This window comes from Dama dama, chromosome 33 (genome assembly GCF_033118175.1).
Source record: "Dama dama isolate Ldn47 chromosome 33, ASM3311817v1, whole genome shotgun sequence".
Lineage (NCBI taxonomy): Eukaryota > Metazoa > Chordata > Mammalia > Artiodactyla > Cervidae > Dama > Dama dama.
In genome coordinates this window covers 68436314-68457959 of record NC_083713.1, presented here as the reverse complement: position 1 = coordinate 68457959, position 21646 = coordinate 68436314, and the positions used below count along the sequence as shown (strand labels likewise).

At 35.9% G+C, this 21646-nt stretch overlaps 1 protein-coding gene across 2 annotated transcripts in view; it reads right to left on the bottom strand.

The window, feature by feature from the left end:
• Window positions 1–7919: 7919 nt before the first annotated feature.
• DPP10 (dipeptidyl peptidase like 10) overlaps window positions 7920–21646 on the bottom strand; it is a 714846-nt gene continuing 701119 nt past the window's right edge. For both annotated transcript variants that reach the window (XM_061135190.1, XM_061135191.1), the window contains exons 22-26: window positions 14160–14259; window positions 13848–13906; window positions 13666–13738; window positions 10955–11028; window positions 7920–10304 (exon numbers count right to left, since the gene is read on the bottom strand). In XM_061135190.1, the coding sequence (XP_060991173.1) occupies window positions 10170–10304; window positions 10955–11028; window positions 13666–13738; window positions 13848–13906; window positions 14160–14259 (441 nt within the window). In that variant the 3' untranslated portion in view covers window positions 7920–10169. The remainder of the gene's footprint in view (window positions 10305–10954; window positions 11029–13665; window positions 13739–13847; window positions 13907–14159; window positions 14260–21646) is intronic.

Below are 21646 nucleotides of genomic sequence, written 5' to 3'. Positions count from 1 at the left end.
ATTTTGCTTACTATTTTTATACTCCAGAAATATTTATCTTTCCATAGGATGTGAATTATTTCATTCAGGTAAGAAAAGCTAATACAATACAAATGAAAACAAAACCAAACTATTATTTTTCTTTTTAAAATCTATGTCCTTCTGCCATGAGTGTTTGGGATTGAGAAATAATTGCCTGAAAATGGAAGGGCTTTACTATAAATTTCCTTAAAATTGTGAGACAGAAACCTGCATGCAGAGCAACTGCTCTTCAGGATGGCAGTGGACACGTGAAGGTTTTTTAACCTGAATGAAACAAGTTGATTCATTATGGAATATTGATTCAAAGGCAATGGGTCCAAGGGAGTACCATTTGTAATATGAGGAGCATTATAAAAGAATGAAAATCAAAACACAAACTGAATATGCTGATATTTTTAGTAAGTGATGACTCAGCTATAAAGCGTTTGAACTAAGATATCTGTGTATACATTAGATATGTTCATTAGATTAAATGGCAAAATAGGATGCTAATGCTTTATCAAACAGCACAGTATCTGACTTTGGCAAAAAATCTTTGAGCTTTATTTTGATTTGAAGTCAATATTGAAGTTGGAATTTCCCACGTATCTGGACAAAACAATTTTGTTCTCCCTAAAGGCTACTCAGAATTCATTGACAACATACAGATTTTTAAAATCCACACTTGCTACCCTAAAGGAATGAAGAGGTGTCAGGTAATAAGAATGACAATCACTAAAAGTGCATAGGTCAGACAGAGAAAGAGAAATACTATGCGATATCCCTTACTTGGAGAATCTAAAAAATATAACAAAAAAGAAGTAGGTTCACCATATAGAGAACAAACTAGTGGTGACCAGTGGGGGTGGGGGCAATGAAGGAGTTGGGGAGTAGGAGGCACAAGCTAATGGGTGTAAGATAGGCTCAAGGACAATATTTTGTGATAACTATAAAAAGAAAGTAACTTTCAAAATTGTACAAAAAACTAAAAAGTTAACCTAAAAAATGCATATGAATGGAGAGACCGTGTTACCTGTGTTTCTTTGACAGGACTTTTATTTTCCCATTGGAACATGCCTTATGTAATCAATCAATCAAGAGAATCAATGGTGTGACTAGCAACTCAGGCTATATGGAGATAATCAAGCCTTCGTAAATCATGTTAGAGCAAATAAAGCCTGAAAAATGGGGCTGTTAGCACAGCAATCATATTTCAAAACTGCCTTTCTGCAGGCAACAATGTCGCTGATGAGGAACAGAAGAGAAAGGAGAAAATGTTGGTTCGGGGAAGGGTACTAACTCTCGGGAACAAAGCCTGGAGTTCAGGGTCTTGTGAGACACTTTCAAATGAAGGGTCTGTGTTTACCCAGTCTCACTGTTCAATGCCTTAGCTATGCCTCTGGCTGAAATGCCAGGCTAAGGATCATCATTAGTGGAGTGTTCTTACTTCTGGGCAATACATACATTGGGCACCTATTTTACATCAGTTCTCCTACCAGTCTTACTGCTTCTCAGGTGGCGCTATTGGTAAAAACCTGCCTGCAAATGCAGGAGACATAAGAGACATGGGTTCGATCCCTGGTGGGGGAGATCCCCTGGAGGAGGGCACGGCAACCCACTCCAGTATTCTTGCCTGGAGAATTTCATGGACACAGGGGCCTGGAAGGCTATGGTCCATAGTGTCACAAAGAATTGGACATGACTGAAGCGACTTAGCATGCCTGCAGCCTTCTCACTAGTTGCACCCTCATGAAGGATATTGCAATTTCATATGGAGAACTTACCAGGTTCTTATACATCTAGGATGGAGGCTTGCAACCAAACCGTGGACAGTGGAACTTGAAGGAATTATCTTTCCACATTAAAAGCAATAGTCACTCTTTACCTAACTATCCTTGGAATGGCTGCAGCAGCAGCCAATGAAGCAGATGAGCAGCTCACTGGAGCTGGAGAAGGGAAAGGGTGGGGGAGGCTGGAATTTGATTTCCAACTTGGCCTGTTAATCTGCTCCTAGAAGCACCAACAAGCATCTCTTGTGATGTGAGTCAACATATACAATGGCATGTTAGTCATATAAAGGAACAAAACTGGGTCATTTGTAGAGATATGGATGAACCTAGAGTCTGTCATACAGAATGAAGTAGAAAGAGAAAAACAAATATTGTGTATTAATGTGTATGTATGGAAACTAGAAAAATGTACTGATGAACCTGTTTGCAGGGCAGGAATAGAGACAAAGACATAGAGGGCAGACTGTGGACACAGCAAGGGAAGGAGAAAGTGGGGCAAACTGAGAGAGCAGCATTGACAAGTATACATTAGCATGTGTAAAATAGCTAGCTAGTCGAAAGTTGTTACATAGCACAGAGAACTCAGCTAGGTGCTCTGTGATAACCTAGAGGAGTGTGATGGGCTGGGTGGGAGGCTCAAGAGAGGAGAGAAGATTTGTATACACATAGATGGTTCACATTGTTGTACAATGAAATTAATACAACATTGTAAAGCAATGATGTTCCAATTAAATATAAATTTAAAAATAATTGATAAACAAAAGATATTTCATGTCATTTAAGCCAGTGCTTCTCAAACTGTACTGTGTGCAAATCACTTGGGGACCTTGTAAACGTTTAGAGTCTGATTTAGAAAACTGAAGCGGTGCCTCAGAGTCTGCATTTCTAACCAACAAGGGTGATGTCCAAGCTTCTTACATATTGAGTCACAAGTATTTAGGCAACTTTTAGGTTTCTATTCAGTTACTAGAAGCCACAAGTATACTAAATGGCAACCCTGAATCGAGAGAGACTTGAAAGTTGAATCCAATCTAAAGATACACATGACAAACCTTAGCAATTCACTAGTTTAAAAATGCACAGATATGATTATGGCATGTGAGGACTTTGAGGTCATCATGGTCTGTGTTCATATCCTGGTTCTGTCACTTACACACTGTGTGACCCTTGCATAAGTTGCTTCAGTTGTATCCGACTCTGCAACCCCATGGACAGTAGCCCACCAGGGTCCTCTGTCCATGGGATTCTCCAGGCATGAATATTTAATTGGGTTGTCATTTTCTTCTCCAGGAGATCTTTCCAACCCAGAGATAGAACCAGCATCTCTTGCATCTCCTGCACTGGCAGGCACATTCTTTGCCACTAGCACCATCCTACTGAAACATTATTTAACCTCTCTGAATCTTGATGTCTTCAGAGAACTATGTCATCTATCTCATACAGTTGGCTTGAAGATTAGTTGAAATTATGTGATTAAAAAGTCTAGATCTTAAACAAATGTGAATTCTTTATCTATGATGCTGTTGGCAGCATAGAATTCTGTATTGTCAAGGTTCATTCATGCCTAAGATTGCTTAGTTAAATGGTGCTGTCTGATAGAAGAAATGTAGATTGTGGCAATCAGTCCAGAGACTTTTCTTTAACCAAACTGCTCTATCAAAATCTTGTGATTCGTGTATATAGCTATTTTAAATTTAATTGGAATTTTTTTAAAAAATGTAAACAAAGTTGCACTTTTATATGACTGATTTCTTCTTTAAAACCTGTCTGCATTGGTGAAATTTTTATTTATTTATTTACTACGGTTCTGGGTCTTTGTTGCTGTAGAGGCTTTCTCTAGTTGCAGCAAGAGGGGCTAGTCTCTAGCTGTAGGCTTCTAGCCACAGTGGGTTCTCTCATTGCAGAGCCCGGGCCCTTGGCACACAGGCTTCAGTCGTTGCTGGATGAGGGCTCAGTAATTTTGGCACATGGGGTTAGTTGCCCCACAGCAGGTGGAGTATTCCCAGACCAGGGATTGATCCTTTGTGCCCTCATTGCAAGGCAGAGTATTAACTATGGAACCACCAGCGTAGTCCAAGAGTAAATTTTTAAATTTACAGGCTCTCTCCCCCAGAATTGCTGGAATATTGTTAAAAGAAATGAAAATAATGTTAGCAGATCTGATCAGTATAAGCAAAATCTATTGCCTCTAATGACAGAAAGGTGGAAGATAACTCGTTTTCAAGTCAGATTGCAAATTGGATGGTGGACACCAGCTATGACATCTAAATTTGCAGTGTTTGATGATGAAACAAGGTCTTCTTTTCTTCATGTTTATAAGCCTGGATGCTTTGATTAATATAATGCTTTGAATACCTCTTGGAGTATTTGGAATGTCCTAGGTTAATGCCAGAGCAAGGGAATTTATTTACAACTTTCCAGGTATAAAATTATGATTTTCTGAGCAAGGGTTTGAATGGATAGAGATAGCTGTTAAATATTTCCAACAGAAAAATAAAAATGTTGCATATCTCCAACAGAAAAATAAAACATGTTTTAATATTACATATGTACTCTTGACATTAGGGAAACCATGTAACTTCAAACATGGCACTATTGTACACTGGACTATCGTTTACCTTTCAGTGTTATTGCTATTAAATTTTCTTAGCAATATCTCTAACTAAATGTTTTAATATAAAATCTATTCTCAGTTGAGGTGAGCATGAGTTAAAATTTTCCTCATTTCAGGAATAGTTTAGAACAGTTTGGGTTTCTAAGTTGGCTTGAGCTGGGTTTTATGGTACTTACTCATTAATAATGATGCTATTAAAGTGCTGCACTCAGCAAATCTGGAAAACTCAGCAGTGACCACAGTTCTGAAATGTCAGTTTTCATTCCAAAATCAAAGAAAGGCAATGCCAAAGAATGTACAAACTATGGCACAGTTACACTCATTTCATATGTTAGCAAGACCATGCTCAAAATTCTTTAAGCTAGACCTTAACAGTACATGAACAGAGAACTTCCAGATGTACAAGCTGGATTTAGAAAAGGTTGGATTTAGAGGAACCAGAGACCAAATTGTCTTTGACTGTGTGGATCACAACAAACTGGAAAATTCTTAAAGAGATAGGAATACCAGACCACCTTACCTGTCTCCTGAGAAACCTGTATGCAGATCAAGAAGCAACAGTTAGAACAGGACATGGAACAGGCTGTATAACGGCTGTATAATGTCACTCTGCTTATTTAACTTTTACCCAGAATACATCATGCGACTTGCCTGGCTGGATGAAGCTCAAGCTGATGGCAGAAAACAAAGAGGATCTTAAGAGCCTCTTGGTGAGAGTGAAAGAGGAGAGTGAAAAAGCTGGCTTAAAACTCAACATTCAAAAAACTAAGATCATGACATCTAGTCTCATCACTTCATGGGAAATAGAAGTGGAAAACAGTGACAGATTTTATTTTCTTGGGCTCCAAATTCACTGTAGATAGTGACTGCAGCCATAAAATTAAAAGACACTTGCTTCTTGGGAGGAAAGCTATGACAAACCTAGAAAGCATATTAAAAAGCAGAGACATCATTTTGCTGACAAAGGTACATATAGTGAGATTTGGACCATAAAGAAGGCTGAGCACTGAAAAATTGTTGCTTTTGAACTGTGATGCTGGAGAATACTCTTGAGAGTCCTTTGGCCTGCAAGAGCAAACCAGTCAATCCCAAAGGAAATCAATCCCGAATATTCATTGGAAGGACTGATACTGAAGCTGAAGTTCCAATAGTTTGGCAACCTGGTATGAAGAGCTGACTCATTGGAAAAGACCCTGATGCTGGGAAAGATTGAGGGCAGGAGGAGAAGGGGACGACAGAGGACGAGATGGTTGGATGGCATCACCAACTCAATGGATATGAGTTAGAGCAAAGTCTGGGAGATGGTGAAGGACAGCGAAGCCTGACATGCTGCAGTCCTTGGGGTAGCAAAGAATGAAACAGGACTTAGCAACTGAATGAAAACAATTCATTAATTATGAAAATTTGACAAGTTACATACTTATCTGAGACTCAACTTCTTTATCCATAAAATAGGAATCATAATACCTATTTCAGAGCATGTTGAAAAGATTCCATTTGATAAGCAATATAAAGTCCTTACTGCATGCTTGGTATTCAATAAAAGTACAATAACTTTTGGGTAGTAACAGCTTCCAACCTGAAAAGAAACCACTTCTTTATCCTCATACTATTTCTTCGTCCTGTAATAGTCACAATGATACGCTCTGGTGGGAAGAAAGTGTTTCCACAGAAAGTAAAACCTAATTCAGCATTGGTGTACAGGTGGTTTATTTTGGGAAGTGATTCTAGAAAATAGGACTGAGAAGCTAGAAATAGGAAAGAGGGACCTAGAATTATGTATAGATGTGGACAGCTGAGTTTCATGGGTGCTTTGAGAACCATGTAGAATGTCTAAGGGAAGGAAAAGGGGAACATATGGCCCGCTGCTTCTGTCTTCCATTAATTGAGTTTCTGTGGAGCCATTAAATTGTCATATAGGTTTGTAGTATGTAAGTGATGAGACTGTTGGTTCTAGCAGATGGACAACATTAGCAGCAGAGAAGAGAAAGTGAGAAAGAGCCCAGCTGAGGTGTCAGGGTTTATTTACTACAATGCTGGTTGCTGCAGGATGTGTAGCTGATTAAACCATGTGAGGAAGGACAGAAGTGTGTGAAATGAAAATATCTCCTGTCATACCAGTATACAAGAAATGTCACAGCCATCAGAAATTTCTGGCCTCCAAATGTGAATGAGGGCTTCCCAAACTGCAATGCAGCAGATGCTGCCATTCCCCATGGTGACTGCTGAGGAGCTGGGGGAATACAAGAAGCAGCCATCTGCCACTTCTTAAGGTGAACAAGGAAAGGAAAGAGAATTGGCCCCAGATAGCTGAGGTGCATTATGAAAGGAATTCATTCAGTGAGCCCAGAGGGCTGCATCTTCCCATACATAGAATACAACATTCCTTAACCTGATATCTGATTTTTGTTACCTCACAATAATCTTTGCTCTTCAGACTGCCTGCTCCCTTTGTTATGAACTTGTAGATAGCTTGACTCCCCCTCCTGCCCCCTTGGAGCAGTTTTCTCATAGCTGCTGAGATGCTATCTTCCAGGTTCAGAGTCCTTAACATTCTCACCAAATAAAAGAACTCTCTACTTCAAGACTGTGACTACATTTTTAGTTGACAAGTGGCATTTCATACATGAGTCTTCATAGCAGTCATGTGTCCTCAATGACTCTCGAGATTTGAAAGCAATTCAGTCCCAGATACTTGTTTCGAAGCCTACCATTTGAGCTGCATGGCTTAAGTAATTTTCTTTATGGCAAAGACAAAAGATTGTCGTCTCATTCTAGTGGATCTACAACTGTGAGACCCTTGATGGTGATTTCTATGCTAAACAGCCAATCAAGAAGACACATTCTCCAGGTGAACTGAGATTCATGGTTTTTTTGTTTGTTTTATAAATTTATTTATTTATTTATTTTTGACCGTACTGGGTCTTCATCACTGCAGGGGCTTTTCTCTAGTTGTGATGTGTGGGCTTCTCATTCTGGGGGCCTCTCTTGTTGTGAAGCACAGGCTCAGTAGTTGTTGCGTATGGACTTAGCCGTTCTGTGGCATGAGGGATCTTCTGGGATCAGGGATCGAACCAGTCTCCTGCATTGACAGACAGATTCTTTACCCCTAAGCCGCCAGGGAGGCCTGAGATTCATGTTTTGAAGTGAGTCCTCTGCCCTAAATTCTGTCGAGAAACTGAAACAATCCACAAAGTCTATTTAGTCCCAAGTGTTGACTTAGAAACCTCAATGGAGACAATTAAGTTGAGAAATTGCTTTCTTTTTTAAAAATAGTTTCAAAATATTATGTGCTCGTCTCTGTGGATGACTGAATACTGCTTACCTTTCTTATTATGGAACTTATAACTTATTTTGAGTCTTTTTTTTTTAAACTTTAGGGGGAAAACAACACTTAGAAAGCTTGCTCCTGGAAATAATACTTGGAAAGTTCTAGGAAACTATTAGAATTTACGAACACATATGAAATAGTGAGACTATGACCAAGGGCAAATGTATAAAGGACAAAATCCAGTTAGATGATTCCTTTAATAGTTGGTGCCTGTGTGTTTTAGTGAGCATCTCCCTTATCCAAAATAGCCCAATTATGCAAAGCCAGATAATCACAGAAACAAAAATTATTCACCTTCCTACTAATCAGTAGTTTTCATTGCATATCTATTAAACTTAAAGGTGAAAGTGGGTTCCAGACTAATGTCTTTCATGTTAGAAGCTGTATTAAATTAATTGAAAAATAAACACTGATAATAATAATAAAACAAGAGAAATGATAAACAGTAAAAGGTAAATACTTTTTAAATGTTACTCAAATAGACAATAACACCACATCTTTCAAACAACATAATTATTTGCATCATAAAAACTCTAGTTGTTGAAATTTAAAATATTGATTAAAAAGCTTCAATTGGACTTCAAATCAGCCTTAAAAAAGAAATTTCCATCTTAATAAAATAAGCAAAACTTTCCTTTTACACTTATTTTTTAAAACATTATACTTTTTTTAAAAAAATGTGTTTTACTAGTCTTGAAAAAGACCTGGAATGGGTCTTTCAAAAGTTTTTCCCAATTTAAATGGAATCCAACACAGCAGTGAAGATGCAACTCCAAAGAATACGGGAGAAAAGCAGAATACCCAAAAAGCAACTTATGTGTTTCCAAACACCCAGCTTTTGGGGTTGATGCCTTCATAAAACAAGAAGGTTACTGAGCAATTCCATGAAATATTTAGGTTTCCTCCTGTTATTCTGATGTCATCATAATCTAGTCTGTCCTAAGGAATTTTTAAAACCACAAAAACCCAGTCTTCTGCCTAGATTTATCTGAACTTCTGTGCTTGACTTTTGGATGTCTCTTCTGGAAGTTCCCTCCAATGAAATGAGAAGATATTCTTTGACTTTTGTCAGAAAAGTTAATATTCTCATGACTTAAATTGACTTCATTACAGTTAAGTTTATTTTACACTCTCAATTACTTACTACTGCAAGTCAACACAGCACAGAAATTAATGCATTTTGTGCCTTAAATAGTAAACACTGCTGTTTGTGAACTTTTTTGGCCAATGAATAAAAAGTATTTCATTTCTAAATCTCACCAGAAGGATTTAAATTAAACAGTAACAGATGCATTGGGCAGGCATGGGATACTAAATAAGAACTGGCAAATGAAATAATCCAGCTCTTTGCTTTTACAATGAAAATGAGAATTGGTTTTTCATTGAGAGAAGAAAAAGGATTAAGTGTTTTAAAAAAGCGTTTTCCACCAAAAGAGCAAAATAGCACTCAGTGGTATAGTATTGTTAACAAAATTTCTTTATCAGAAACTATAATTTAATATTTAAGTACCTAATTTACATGTGACAAGGTATCATATTCAAAAAATTAAATTGCAACTAGAAAACTATTAACCACTAAAAACAATACCAAACACAACCCAAACATTTATAGGAAAGCAATAGCTAGAATTTGAATTGGAAAAAAAAATTTCATCATATTTGGCTCATTAACAAAGCATCCATTACAGCCTGTAAGCATCTCTTCTAAGTCATCAAGTTTATCCTTTGTAGCATGAATAACACGTAAAGATAGATTTATTGACTGCATATGCACACGTGTGTATACATATTGTGAGACGTACACTCATGTGTTGACTTAAAGATATTGTATCTACTGATAACTGGCTGAACTTTGGAAGGTGCTGAAACCCATATTTCTACATGACCTGTGACCCATTTAAAAATGTCTTTTTATAAACAGAAGTTACATAAAATACTCTGGTTTTATTAACTGACTCTTTTCTTAAGCATCATAATAGACAATGAAGGAATTGCACTTATTTTAAAGGTACAGTAAAGTGTTAGATTGCTGCTTGGCCATCAAAGATCAGGGACTGTAGGACTGAGAAGTTGCGCATTATATGCAAAGATGACGGTGGCCACTGAAATTAAAATGAGAGCAATTAATTACAGAACAAATAGGGGGATAACAGAAGAAAACATGCACTACTCCTACTTTAATGCAAAACTAATTTCTCCCCGGAAACCAACCCTTTGACTTTTCTTACACAAAGAAACAGGTTCTGCACCCTTGGCAACACAGTAGACATGGACTTCTGTATTCAAATTTTAGTTCATTGTCTCTGAGTGTGCTGTTCCAATGTCATCTCCTTAAGCTGCCCTTGAAATTCTGGAGCATCTACAATATTACAGTTTCTCGGTTAGGTGCCATTGAGCCTCAATATCCCCTTCAGCTCTATATAAATAGGGTCCTTTATTCATCTTCTTCTGGTTCCTGTGGTAACACTGGTATTTCTTCCTTTAAACAATCACTGAAGAATCTGAGAATTGTGCTGTAGAGATGATACTTGCTCTTCTCAGATACGTTATGGCCTTCATCTGGGTAGACCTAAGATATTGAATGGAAAGGAGATTTAAAGTTGTCAAGGAAAGCCTTCTCTCTCAGAATTCATTACTTCAGCTCCATGGCAAGGGAACTTCGGAAAACAATATTTAACCCAAATCTCATGGTATTCAATTCTGAGTTTTGCCTGCTAAATGTTTCATTTTTATTTTAATTAGATCAAAATAAGACACTTGAGACAAAATACAATTTTATGCCTGTAAATTAGGATTTGTTTGGAATTCCCTGGTGTTCCAGTGGTTAGGATTCTGCCCTTTCACTGCCTGGGGCAGTTTACTAAAAGTAAACAAAAGAAAAGAAAAAAAACAGCATGAATGAGTGATGGAGACTGACAAGAAGACAAAGGGACCAGAGGGAAATAAAATTTATCATTTTAAAAGAATTTCTTATCAGTGATATGAATAAATGTCTGAGAAACAAGCATTTTTGAAAGAGTTTATGCAATTCACACATAAATCAAGATGATCTACATTCTCACTGTAATAAGGAAGTAAAGACAATTTGGTAAAAAAAAAACACACACACACACAGAACAAATAAAAGGGTGGGAGATGGAATCACACAAAAATTGTGTTCTGTATCTCACGACAAGAAACTAAGGTAGAAAAACACATTCTTCTGAAAAAGTGGCTTACCTGCATAGTATAGTTCACGCCAGCTTTTATTAGGTGTTTGATTAATTCTGCTGAATGCTGGAAATGAACTTTGGCTGCAAGAAATTAAATTATGATATTGAAGGAGATGCATTTTTCAGGATTAGAACATTTTTATAACATTTTTTTCAAAGAAATTAAGTATTTTACTTTACATCCAGTGCACATTTAAAAGACTGATACCTAGCTTTACCTGGAAAGCCAGTCGATACAACGGTAATAAAACTTGGAGCTTCACATTATAAAAAAATACATTAAAGCAGGAGTTACTACTAAGTCTCTACTCACTCTACAGAATGGTGGTTAGATTTACTTTACTGAATGCCATTTATTATTTCGAATTATTCGCATATTTTATACCATGATAATAATTTTAACAGAGCGAATGCCTGTCTGGATAGTAATACAACAAACCAGCCTTCCTCGTTTCTGAGGATTGCTAGGGTCGATCTCAGACACTGACATTCTGCTTTATATCAAATTAGGAGGAAAAGCACATCTTGAGAAAATAGCATGCACATCTCATTACTCAGGGCTCAATATTTAAAGTTGACCATATTGGTTTCTCCTCTTTGCTTCTAACTTGCTACTCCCTGAACTTCAGTCACAAAACCGAAATGAGCAGCGCAGCAGCCTGACTGTGGCAGCGACGCTGACCTGCGCCAGCGATGAAGACGGACCAATCACTCCAACAATTCCGTGTAGCATTCTGCTCATAGGCTGCCTTGGCTGTACATTCTTAAACTGTGCATCTTCAAACTTCCGTAAATAACTTTAAAGCTAACGTTTTTCAATTGTCTTTGTAAAAGTAGCGCAGACTTACCAATAGTTTAAACTTCATTGCTCTAATGCTATGGTTACTGATTGATCCTGCTACAGAGCAGAAAGTAAAAGACTCCAAATAATCATTTTCATCTTTTAAAAGTCTGGTAATCTTTTCCAACATTCTCTTGTTGTACTTAATGGGAAAATTACCATGTCATTTCTAAATAACTGTGCAAATTGCTCTATAAATGTAGGCTACCAGAAATGCTAATAAATAGGGTAATGACTGAGGTAAAATGATACTTTATATACCTTATTTGTTTATTGTAGAAAACAAATTGAAAAAGACTCCATCATTCAGCTTTATGGATAAAGCTGAAAATAAATATGCAAATGGATTTTCCAGTTTTTTTTTTTTTCCTGTTTAGTTTCTAGTTCAAAGTATGTTGATAATTGCCGTGTATCCCTTCTTAAAGCTAAACAGAGGCATTAAAAGTCTAATTGGTTGAGTTTCCTGATTTGATGATGCTTTTGGAAGATAATACTAACAATGGTAGTATTATATTACTATTGACTGACTATCTATACTCTATCAGTCCCATATGGAATATGTGCATGTGTGTGTGAGTACATTTGTGTGTGTGTGTGTGCAAACACACAGGCGCATTTCCTTTGACGTGATTGGTCTTACACCTTATCAGGTCGGTGGAGCATACCACATAGCACTGAGAGTTCCCTGTCTACTCCACAGGCTCTCATCACTTAGTAGCCTTTTGAAGCAAATCACTAAGCAGGGGGAAGGGAGGAGGATTAAGCTTTGCCTCCTTGAGGTGGGGCACCTACGAAAATGGTTTGGAAGTCTACCTAAGGGAGATTTGTCCCCTCTCCCTCATTTACCTATTTATTCACATATATACTATATACATAATATAAACATATTGTTATCGGCATTGATATGAGCTCTAATTTAACTATTTTAACTATGACCTGACATGCTTAAAAGTTAAGTGTAAGGGCTAGTGTTATCTTCACTATAAGATCTTGTTAGTAATATTCTCTGTAAAATGGGATAAACATACTGAGGCAAGGTAGGGTGGACTGACAAAAACAAGTTTAAGATTTAGGGAATATTGCTTCAAGGCTTTGCTTCTCTTTGTTCACTTGCCAGGTAGCCTTGGATAAATCAGTTTCCTCCTTGAAATTGATTTTTCTCATCTGTGAGTGGAGCTATAAATACTCAGCCCTCTGTTGTAAAATTTCACATAAAATGATAAGAAAAAAGATATAATTTCTTTGAGCCACAAACACTTCAGGTGAGTATAAAATGATATTATTTATTACTAGTAATATCAATCACATCCCTCTCCAATGTATAAAATAATAAAAAAAAGGAGATGATACAAAAGTGCTTTTTTTGGTTTTTGTTTTAAGTGAGAAATCTCAGCAGATTTCATCTCAGTGCCAGCACCTTTGGCCACACTGTTGTTTTTCAGGTTAGAGTCCATTTGCGGTACACTGAACACGGTCCTAGTAGTGACTAACCACCCATGGCTATTTATATTTAAGTTAATTACAATGAAATACAATTTAAAAATTCAGTTCCTCAGGCATACTAAACATGTCAAGTGCACATGGCCAGTGGTTACTGGTTACTGTGTTCAGCTGCACAGACATTTCCATCATCACAGTTTTACTGGACCGTGGCTGCCATCAAGCCCCATTGCCTCCTCCACTCTTAGTCCTGATGTCCATCTGTCCTTCTGCCCACTTCCCACCAGGTATCAGATTGTTTGTGCCACTCTCTTCTGCTCTCCTCCCCAGAAGGTCATAGCACCTCCTGTAAGCAAATCCTTGGAGATGCCCCTTTGTTCAAGGTCAGACTCCATCAGTCAGTAGCAGCCATCAAGTGATACTAAGTAGCTACTTACTGTCAGCCGTCCCATGGATTATTAATATATTTTCTTCTTTTAAGCCATGAATATTATGTAGTACACTAGATGCCTATAAATAAAAATCACAAAAATCTGTATATAGAGATTAATCTATATTTGTACTCAGAGTTTTTAGAATAAAATCACTATTCTTTATTCATTGTTTTTAAGTGAGTTACCTGGTATGTGGTTTCGTCTTTTGATGGCATACCAAGATATCTTTCAGAGAAAGCTGAGGCTGTGATCCAAGAAAACAGAAATTTAAGGATACGCTAAAAACCATTTGACTATCACATTTCGTTATTTAGTTTCTATCTTTCACATTTAATTGCCATGCACCAGTAAAACTGATTGAATCAGAGAGGTGATAAGCTGCTGAAAACATCTCTGATATTACATGGTAAATGACCTCGATTGAGCATCTCTACATGAGGACTTTTGTTTCTATAAATCAATACATTATTTTAGGTCGGTCTGTAGGAAGTACTCACCATACAACTTCAAGTCTATAATGGGTGCAATCACTGATCCACATTTAAAAAGTTTTTCATCTGATTTTAAGATCATGGATGCAATATAGCCACCATAGCCCTGGCCAAAAAAAAAAAAAACAGTTTATATATATGTAAGATTATGGATTATTCCTGGAGATGTTTTAATGTTTTATCTTTTGGTCACTGTTAATATACATATCAGAATGTCTCATAACGCTTCAGATTTGAGCAAAGAATACAAAAAACATTGTTATGTACAGATGAAAATTGTGAAAAGTTATTTAAACTTTTATATAATGTTATTTCAGTAACTTTAGGTAAAATATAAAATTTATTTATCATCAAGTGTCATATATTTGCTTTTTGATCTGATATCTGGGAATAGCTCCAAATAGTTTGAAATCAGGGTAATATGTACATGCAGACTAAATTGCTTCAGTCATGTCCGACTCTTTGTGACTATGGACTACAGCCCGCCAGGCTCCTCTGTCCTTGGGATTCTCCAGGAAGAATACTGCAGTGGATCTTTACAACTCAGGGACTGAACCCCCATCTCTTACATCTCCTGCATTGGCAGGCAGGTTCTTTACCAGTATTGCCACCTGGGAAGCCCTGTGATTAAATCATATATCATTTAGATATATATATTTATTAAAACAGCATATTCATCTAATAAAATATTTAAAATTATGATTATTAAGAATTAAGAAAAAAGAAAAAAAAGAATTAAGAAAGAAGAATTAAATATTTAACATATATCATCACAAGTATAGATTCTGTTTTCAATCCACACAACTAAACATTTGAAAGAACTCATATATGATAAATACTTTTGCTAGTCAGATGTGTTGGATCATTTTTAAATTCAATTTTAAAATATCCACCTTGAAATGCTTTTAAACAAATCTAATTATACATTTAAAAATATATAAGTCAAGGTATCTAGTTTTCTTTTGAAGGCCATTTTTCTGACTAGAAAAATTCAAGAGGAGATTTTAATAACTATAGTAATGCTGGGTTAAGAGGATGACCTACTAAGCTGTCAGTGCATTTTAGGCACTAATTTTTGCTGTGCTTTTGGTGTTATGTTTCATTTTGCCAGACACTGAAATATCCTGATAGATATTATTAATAAAGATATTAATATTCAAGCCTTATTCCAGACATTCTAATGCAACTGGTTCATGATAAGCTTTACTTGTGAGAGATTTGCAGATGATTCTAATTTTAGTGCTATAGGAAACTGTTATTTTCTCTATAACGCTTGAGATGAGAAATAAATAATGTCATTTATGTTTATCTAAAGCATCATTTAAAAGTGGGTACTGGAAAGTCCAAAATGCAGCCAGACATTACTTAGAGTGGTTGAGAGAACATATGTGAAGAGTAGCAGAATATACCACCCAGAAGTACGCCACTTGGCATATTGATTATTTTGAGCTGTAAGCACTTGCAAAAACAGCTAATGCAGAGAGAGCCTTTCTCTTTCTCTGAATGTCTTTATCTGCCTAAAGGCAGATCCTCCAAAGGTAAATCAATTGTTCAAGGGCCCGTCCCTGGAAGTTTCATCAATGAGGGAAGATTGATTCTTGTCACAGGAAAGGAGACTAGAAATTGACACCATACCCAGACTCACTGTGTCACAAGTCTTGCTTCCCATCTATTCTTCTAAGGCCCCATGTGTTTCCTAACAGTAACTTGAAAAGAAAGTGAAAGCATTAGTCACCCAGTCGTGTCCAACTGTTTGCAACCCCAGGGACTGTAACCTGCCAGGCTCCTCTCTCTGTTCAGAAGATTTCCTAGGCAAGAATACTAGAGAGGGTTGCCATTTCCTTCTTCAGGGGACTTGCCCCACCCAGGGATTAAACCTGGGTTTCCTGCAGTGCAGGCAGTCTTTGCCATCTGAGCCATCAGGGAAGCCCCAAAAGAATTTACTCCCTCTTAACATACCTATATCCCTTCTCCCCCTTCCCTGTTGAAGCTGAGCAGGTCTGAGGGGGCTCCTGAGCACAGAAGACTATCTGTCCCCCTTTCCTTCTTTGTAGGGAGTAGATAAGATTCCAACATCCATGGCCTTCCCCAAGTTCCAAAGGGCAGGTTCAAACAGTTGCTAATCAGGGAAGGGAGGGGATGCAGAGAAAAGGGAGGAGTAGTCAAAAACAATAGTAGAGCATATTAAAAAGCAGCGATATCACTTAGCTGACAAAGGTCTCTATAGTCAAAGCTGTGGTCTTGCCAATAGTCACAAACAGATGTGAAAGTTGGACAGTAAAAGAGGCTGAGCACCAAAGAACTGATGCTTTCAAACTGTGGTGCTGGAGAAGACGCTTGAGAGTCCCTTGGACAGCAGGGAGATCAAACCTGTGGATCCTACAGGAAATCAACCCTGACTATTCACTGGAAGGACTGATGCTGAAACTGCAGTACTTTGGCCAGCTAATGTGAAGCGCCAACTCATTGGAAAAGACCCTGATGCTGGGAAAGATGGAAGGTAGAAGGAAAAGGGGACAACAGAGAATGAGACGGCTGGATGGCATCACTGATTCAATGGACATGAGCTTGAGCAAACTCTGGGAAATAGTGAAGGACAGGGGAGTCTGGCAGTCCATGGAGTGGCATAAAGTCGGACATGTCTTAGGGCCTGAAAAACAACGACAAAATTCCCTTCCTGGTAAAAAGAGGGAGACATAAACAGAGATTTTCTTTATAAATGTAAATGTTCCTTGCAAAAGGGTAACTTCTACTCTGTTTTTAAAGCTTCTCCTGTTTATGCTGTTTCTTAAAATAATCAGCTTAAAAAAATGTTTATGCCAAAGAGACATATTCTGGAATAGCATATTCTGCTCCTCGTCAGAAGTATGAAGAAGTGAATGAGTCATGCAAAGCATGTAAATACATAGCAATTATACAGCAAAAGTGTTGAGAGACTGAAAATTCTCTCCCTATAAGGAAATTTTCAAGCATATTTTCTAGTTTCTAGTTCCCTATCATGAAGATTGAGACCATGGTGTTGAAGACAAGAGGTTTCAAATATTTCCCAAGCAGCAACAGTATTCTCATAGTGAAAAACACATCTTAGCTGATAACTTTTCTGGTTCTAATTCCACAACTACCATGATTTCTGATTATAATTATGATTTCTGATTATGATTCTGTTATTTATATAACTTGACTACTTTGAGAGAATAACTGAATATAACTATCCTGAGAATAATTATATATCATATTTAAATAATATAAATTAGCAGATTGTATTATGTTTTTTACCTCAGTTTCACATGATTCACAAAGTCTGATTAACTCCAGGAAGTAAGAAAGGTATCTTTCATAGGAGGCGCAGATTTCAGAAAAACACCTGAAAGTTCTTTTTGAGTTCTATTTGAGAGTCTTTTTAAATTCATATTCTAAACCAGTAGATTTGGGATAGGGCCCAAGATTTTGCATTTTTAACAAACTCCCAGGTTGCTGGTCCATATTTTGAATAGAAAGTTCTTATTGTGTAATAATGTAATAAGGATTCCCACCAAAATATCTTTCTAACTTCAGCCAGGATTCCCTAAACTAGTGGAACTTAAAAAAAAAAAAAAATATATATATATATATATATATATATGTGCCTATATATATATATGTACCAATGCCCTCAAAATCAATTGAATCAATACATGTAGAATGGGCTGTGGAGTTCTCCATGTGATTCTAAGTGCATAAAACATTGTATTTGACTTCTTTAAAAAAATATCTGGCATTTGGGATCAATGAAAGTAAGTTGAAAACTTAACAGTAGTGTAAGTTTTTGAATAAAACTCACTCTATAGCATTTAAAAATCTAATTCAAAATACTGCTTTCATCTGATTTATTTCAGTTAATAAATTCTATTTTTAAAAGAAAATCAATACTGGCAAGATTAAAATAAACTTTAATTGCTTACGTTCTTCTCTATCATTTCATATTTATTTACTGAATATAAGAACAGATCATAGTAGCTTTATCTTAGTTTATTTATGGAATCTCCATACTGTTCTCCATAGTGGCTGTATTAATTTGCATTCCTACCACATTACCATATGTAAAATAGCCAATGGGAGTCCATGTATGATGCAGGGAACCCAAGGCCAGTGCTCTGTGACAACCTAGAAGGGTGGGATGGGGAGGAGGTGGGAGGAAGTTCAAGTGGGAGGGCACATATGTACACCTCATACAGACTCGATGTATGGAAAAAAAGTCACCATATTGTAAAGTAATCATCCTCTAATTAAAATAATAAAATATATAATAATAATAATAAAAAGATTAGATCATGAAAAAGTTCTTGGAAAAATAATATTCCACAAGATGTTAGGAATCTAAGTTCTAGTTAGCTATGGAATGGTGCTTCAATTTTCAAAGCAACTCATATCTATCAGGAAGATGCCAAAAACTGGAGTTTACCATATTGAATGTAATTAATGAGAGGATGTTTTATTAATGTGATATAGACCAATAATGGTCAATAGTATAGGCTGCTATGTTTCAGATGCGCTGTCATCTTATTGGTATTCTCAGTGATCAGATTTTTCCTTCATTACAATTGTTACATCATGTGCATTTGCAAAGAATCTTTAGCATTATTTGTAAAATTTTAACAAATTAATCTAGATTTTTAAAAGTTTATTCTGTGGACTTAAAGTATAGAAAATTTTATTTCTTTAAAAAAATATATTTTACCCATGGTGTAAGAAATTGAATCCAAAAGACAAAAGGACTAGAAGAGCAGGGGAGAGGGGAAATCTATAATACCATTTATTGAGGACTTACATTTTCATGGGCTTCATGTTTTGAAATAATAAAGTGACTTTTTTAATACTGTGCAAAAAGGTTTCATGGTTGCAATAAAAAATATATAGTAACAGAGCTAAAAAAAAAGTTTTCCTACAACTTTAGACTTGTATGATTTCCTCTGAATCACATCACTTCTAATATATAGTGAATTGATTTGAAGTAAAAATACTGCAAACACTTTATGAATAATAAATTTATTATATTAATTTGCATGAAAACTGTTAAATTTTTTTAATGTAATCACATATCCTATATTACAATTTTTATATTCCTGCCTCGATTTTTTTTTCTTCATCTTATACACAAGAGTTCAAACCCTAGAAGTGACTCAGTGTCCCTAACAAAGTCTTACCCCAATTGAGACTATTATTAAAAAGACTATAAATAATAAGTAATTACCTCCATAGGTTGCTTGAAAAAACTTCCATACTCATTGCATTTTTAAACTTCTTTTACCTTCCCCAGATAGTTATGTCTCTTGTCTCCTCAAATTTCCCTATTTTAGACCAATCAATATCTCCTAGTGAAATAGTTCTTGTCTCATGATTGAAAATTGCTAACTCATCTTAATCTTGATCTCCTGTCTCTCTGCTTCACTTTTCTGAACTGCAATATCATTATCTGACATTTTATAGGCTTTCCTAATTATTTTCATTTGTTTGTTTTTCATTTATCTCTCCTCATTGAATTAACAATTTTTAAAAAGATAGACTTTAGTTTTGTTTTTGTTTTGTGTTGGTGACTGCTATCTGTCCAGCAACTGAAAAGTGCTAGGCACATAGTATGCACTTAGTAAATGTTTGCTGAATGAATTAATTTTAATCCCATTAATGCTGGCCAGGTAAGCACAGCAACACAAGTTCTCAGTATGATGCTTATAGGGTATTAAATTTTGCCACTTATTTTTAATTTGTGTCATCAATCTTAAAAAAAAGTCAGAAAAAATTTCTTTCAGCAGTGTTTTTTACTTTTAACACTTAAATATAATTACTTGGTACAAAGAACATTAATATTATTACATTGTATTTTATGCACTTGATTAGGTCAAAAGGATAATTATTCAAACTAAAATGGTTCAATGTCTTTAATCATGTCATTTGAATAATTATTGAGTAACAGATGGCCAGTTAATGGCTAAATATGCTAATAGTATAAGCTTTCCATTTATCTAACAAACAAATTAGAAAATAACTGATAAAAACATACTACTCACAATAAAAAAGAAAATGCACTAATAATAAATAATACATAGAAATAAACAAAGTGGAAAAATATTGACATCCATAAAGAAAACTAAAAATTCTATTGAAAAATACATAAAGGATTAAATAAAAAAGATGTACTATGTGATTCAGTCAAAGCAGCATCTTTTGAAAATTTTAATTATTCTCAAATTAAATATTGTTTAAATAAAATTTCAGTTAAAAGAATATAGCCAAATGTTTTGGGAGAATTTGAGAAAGTGGAGAAAATAGGAGCAGTAGGTCAAAGGTATCTTGAAAGAAAAGAACAAAGAGTGGGAAATATTTTAAAATATTAAAATGAATTATTATTAAGCACACTATATCCACCAAGGCTTCCCTGGTGGCTCAGATGGTAAAGAATCCGCCTACAATGCAGGAGACCTGGGTTCGATCCCTGGTTGGGAAGATCTCTTGGAGAAAGAAATGGCAACCCATTCTAACACGCTTGCCTGGAGAATTCCAAGGACAGAGGAGCCTGGGGGTTTGCAGTCCATGCCATCACAAAGAACTGGAGGCAACTGAGCAACTTCCCTGGTGGCTCAGCTGGTAAAGAATCCACCTGAAATGTGGGCGACCTGAGTTTGATCCCTGGATTTGGAAGATCCCCTGGAGAAGGGAATGGCTACCCTCTCCATTATTCTGGACTGGAGAATTCCATGGACTGTATAGTCCATGGGGTTGCAAAGAGTCAGACATTACTGAGCAACTTTCACTTTTCATAATTAAAAACCTATAAGATTAGCCTAAGAACAGATAGAAAGATTATAGCAGAAATAAATCTAAGCATATCTGAGAACTTAATGTGTAGTTGGCATCATAATCAAGATGTTAAGAATGATTTAATCAATCAATAGAGCTAGTGAAACTGACTAGCTATTTGAAACGAAATAAATAAATCCACAGCACACAAGTGTTATGTACCCCTCTCTGCCCTACTCAAACAGATACATAAAGAGAAAAGTATAATAAATACTTATTTTGATAGGAATGAGACATCTAAAGAAGAAAATCATTGGAAGAAATCACCAGAGAAAGGACTTCAAAGGTTTTGCCAAAAGATGAAAAGTTTTAGCACTTCAGTTTTCTGAATGATCATAAAAAACACAGTCAACTAACAAGTCAAGGGGATATTTCAAAAGGATGTGAAAGATTGCTGTCTTTAATACACCAAAATCTCAAAATTTCAATAAGAAAACAAATATATACATATATATGCATATATATATATATGTTCACATATAAGAGATCAAATAAGCTAAGCACATATAGGCATATAAATTGACAGTTCAAAAATAACATTGTAAAATGCTTCATGAACATGCAAGTTAATTTTATGTAGGAATTTCAAATTCCACAAAAATGGAATAACAGAAATGAGATTTACCCTTCCATGTGAAACTACTAAAAATATAAGCAAA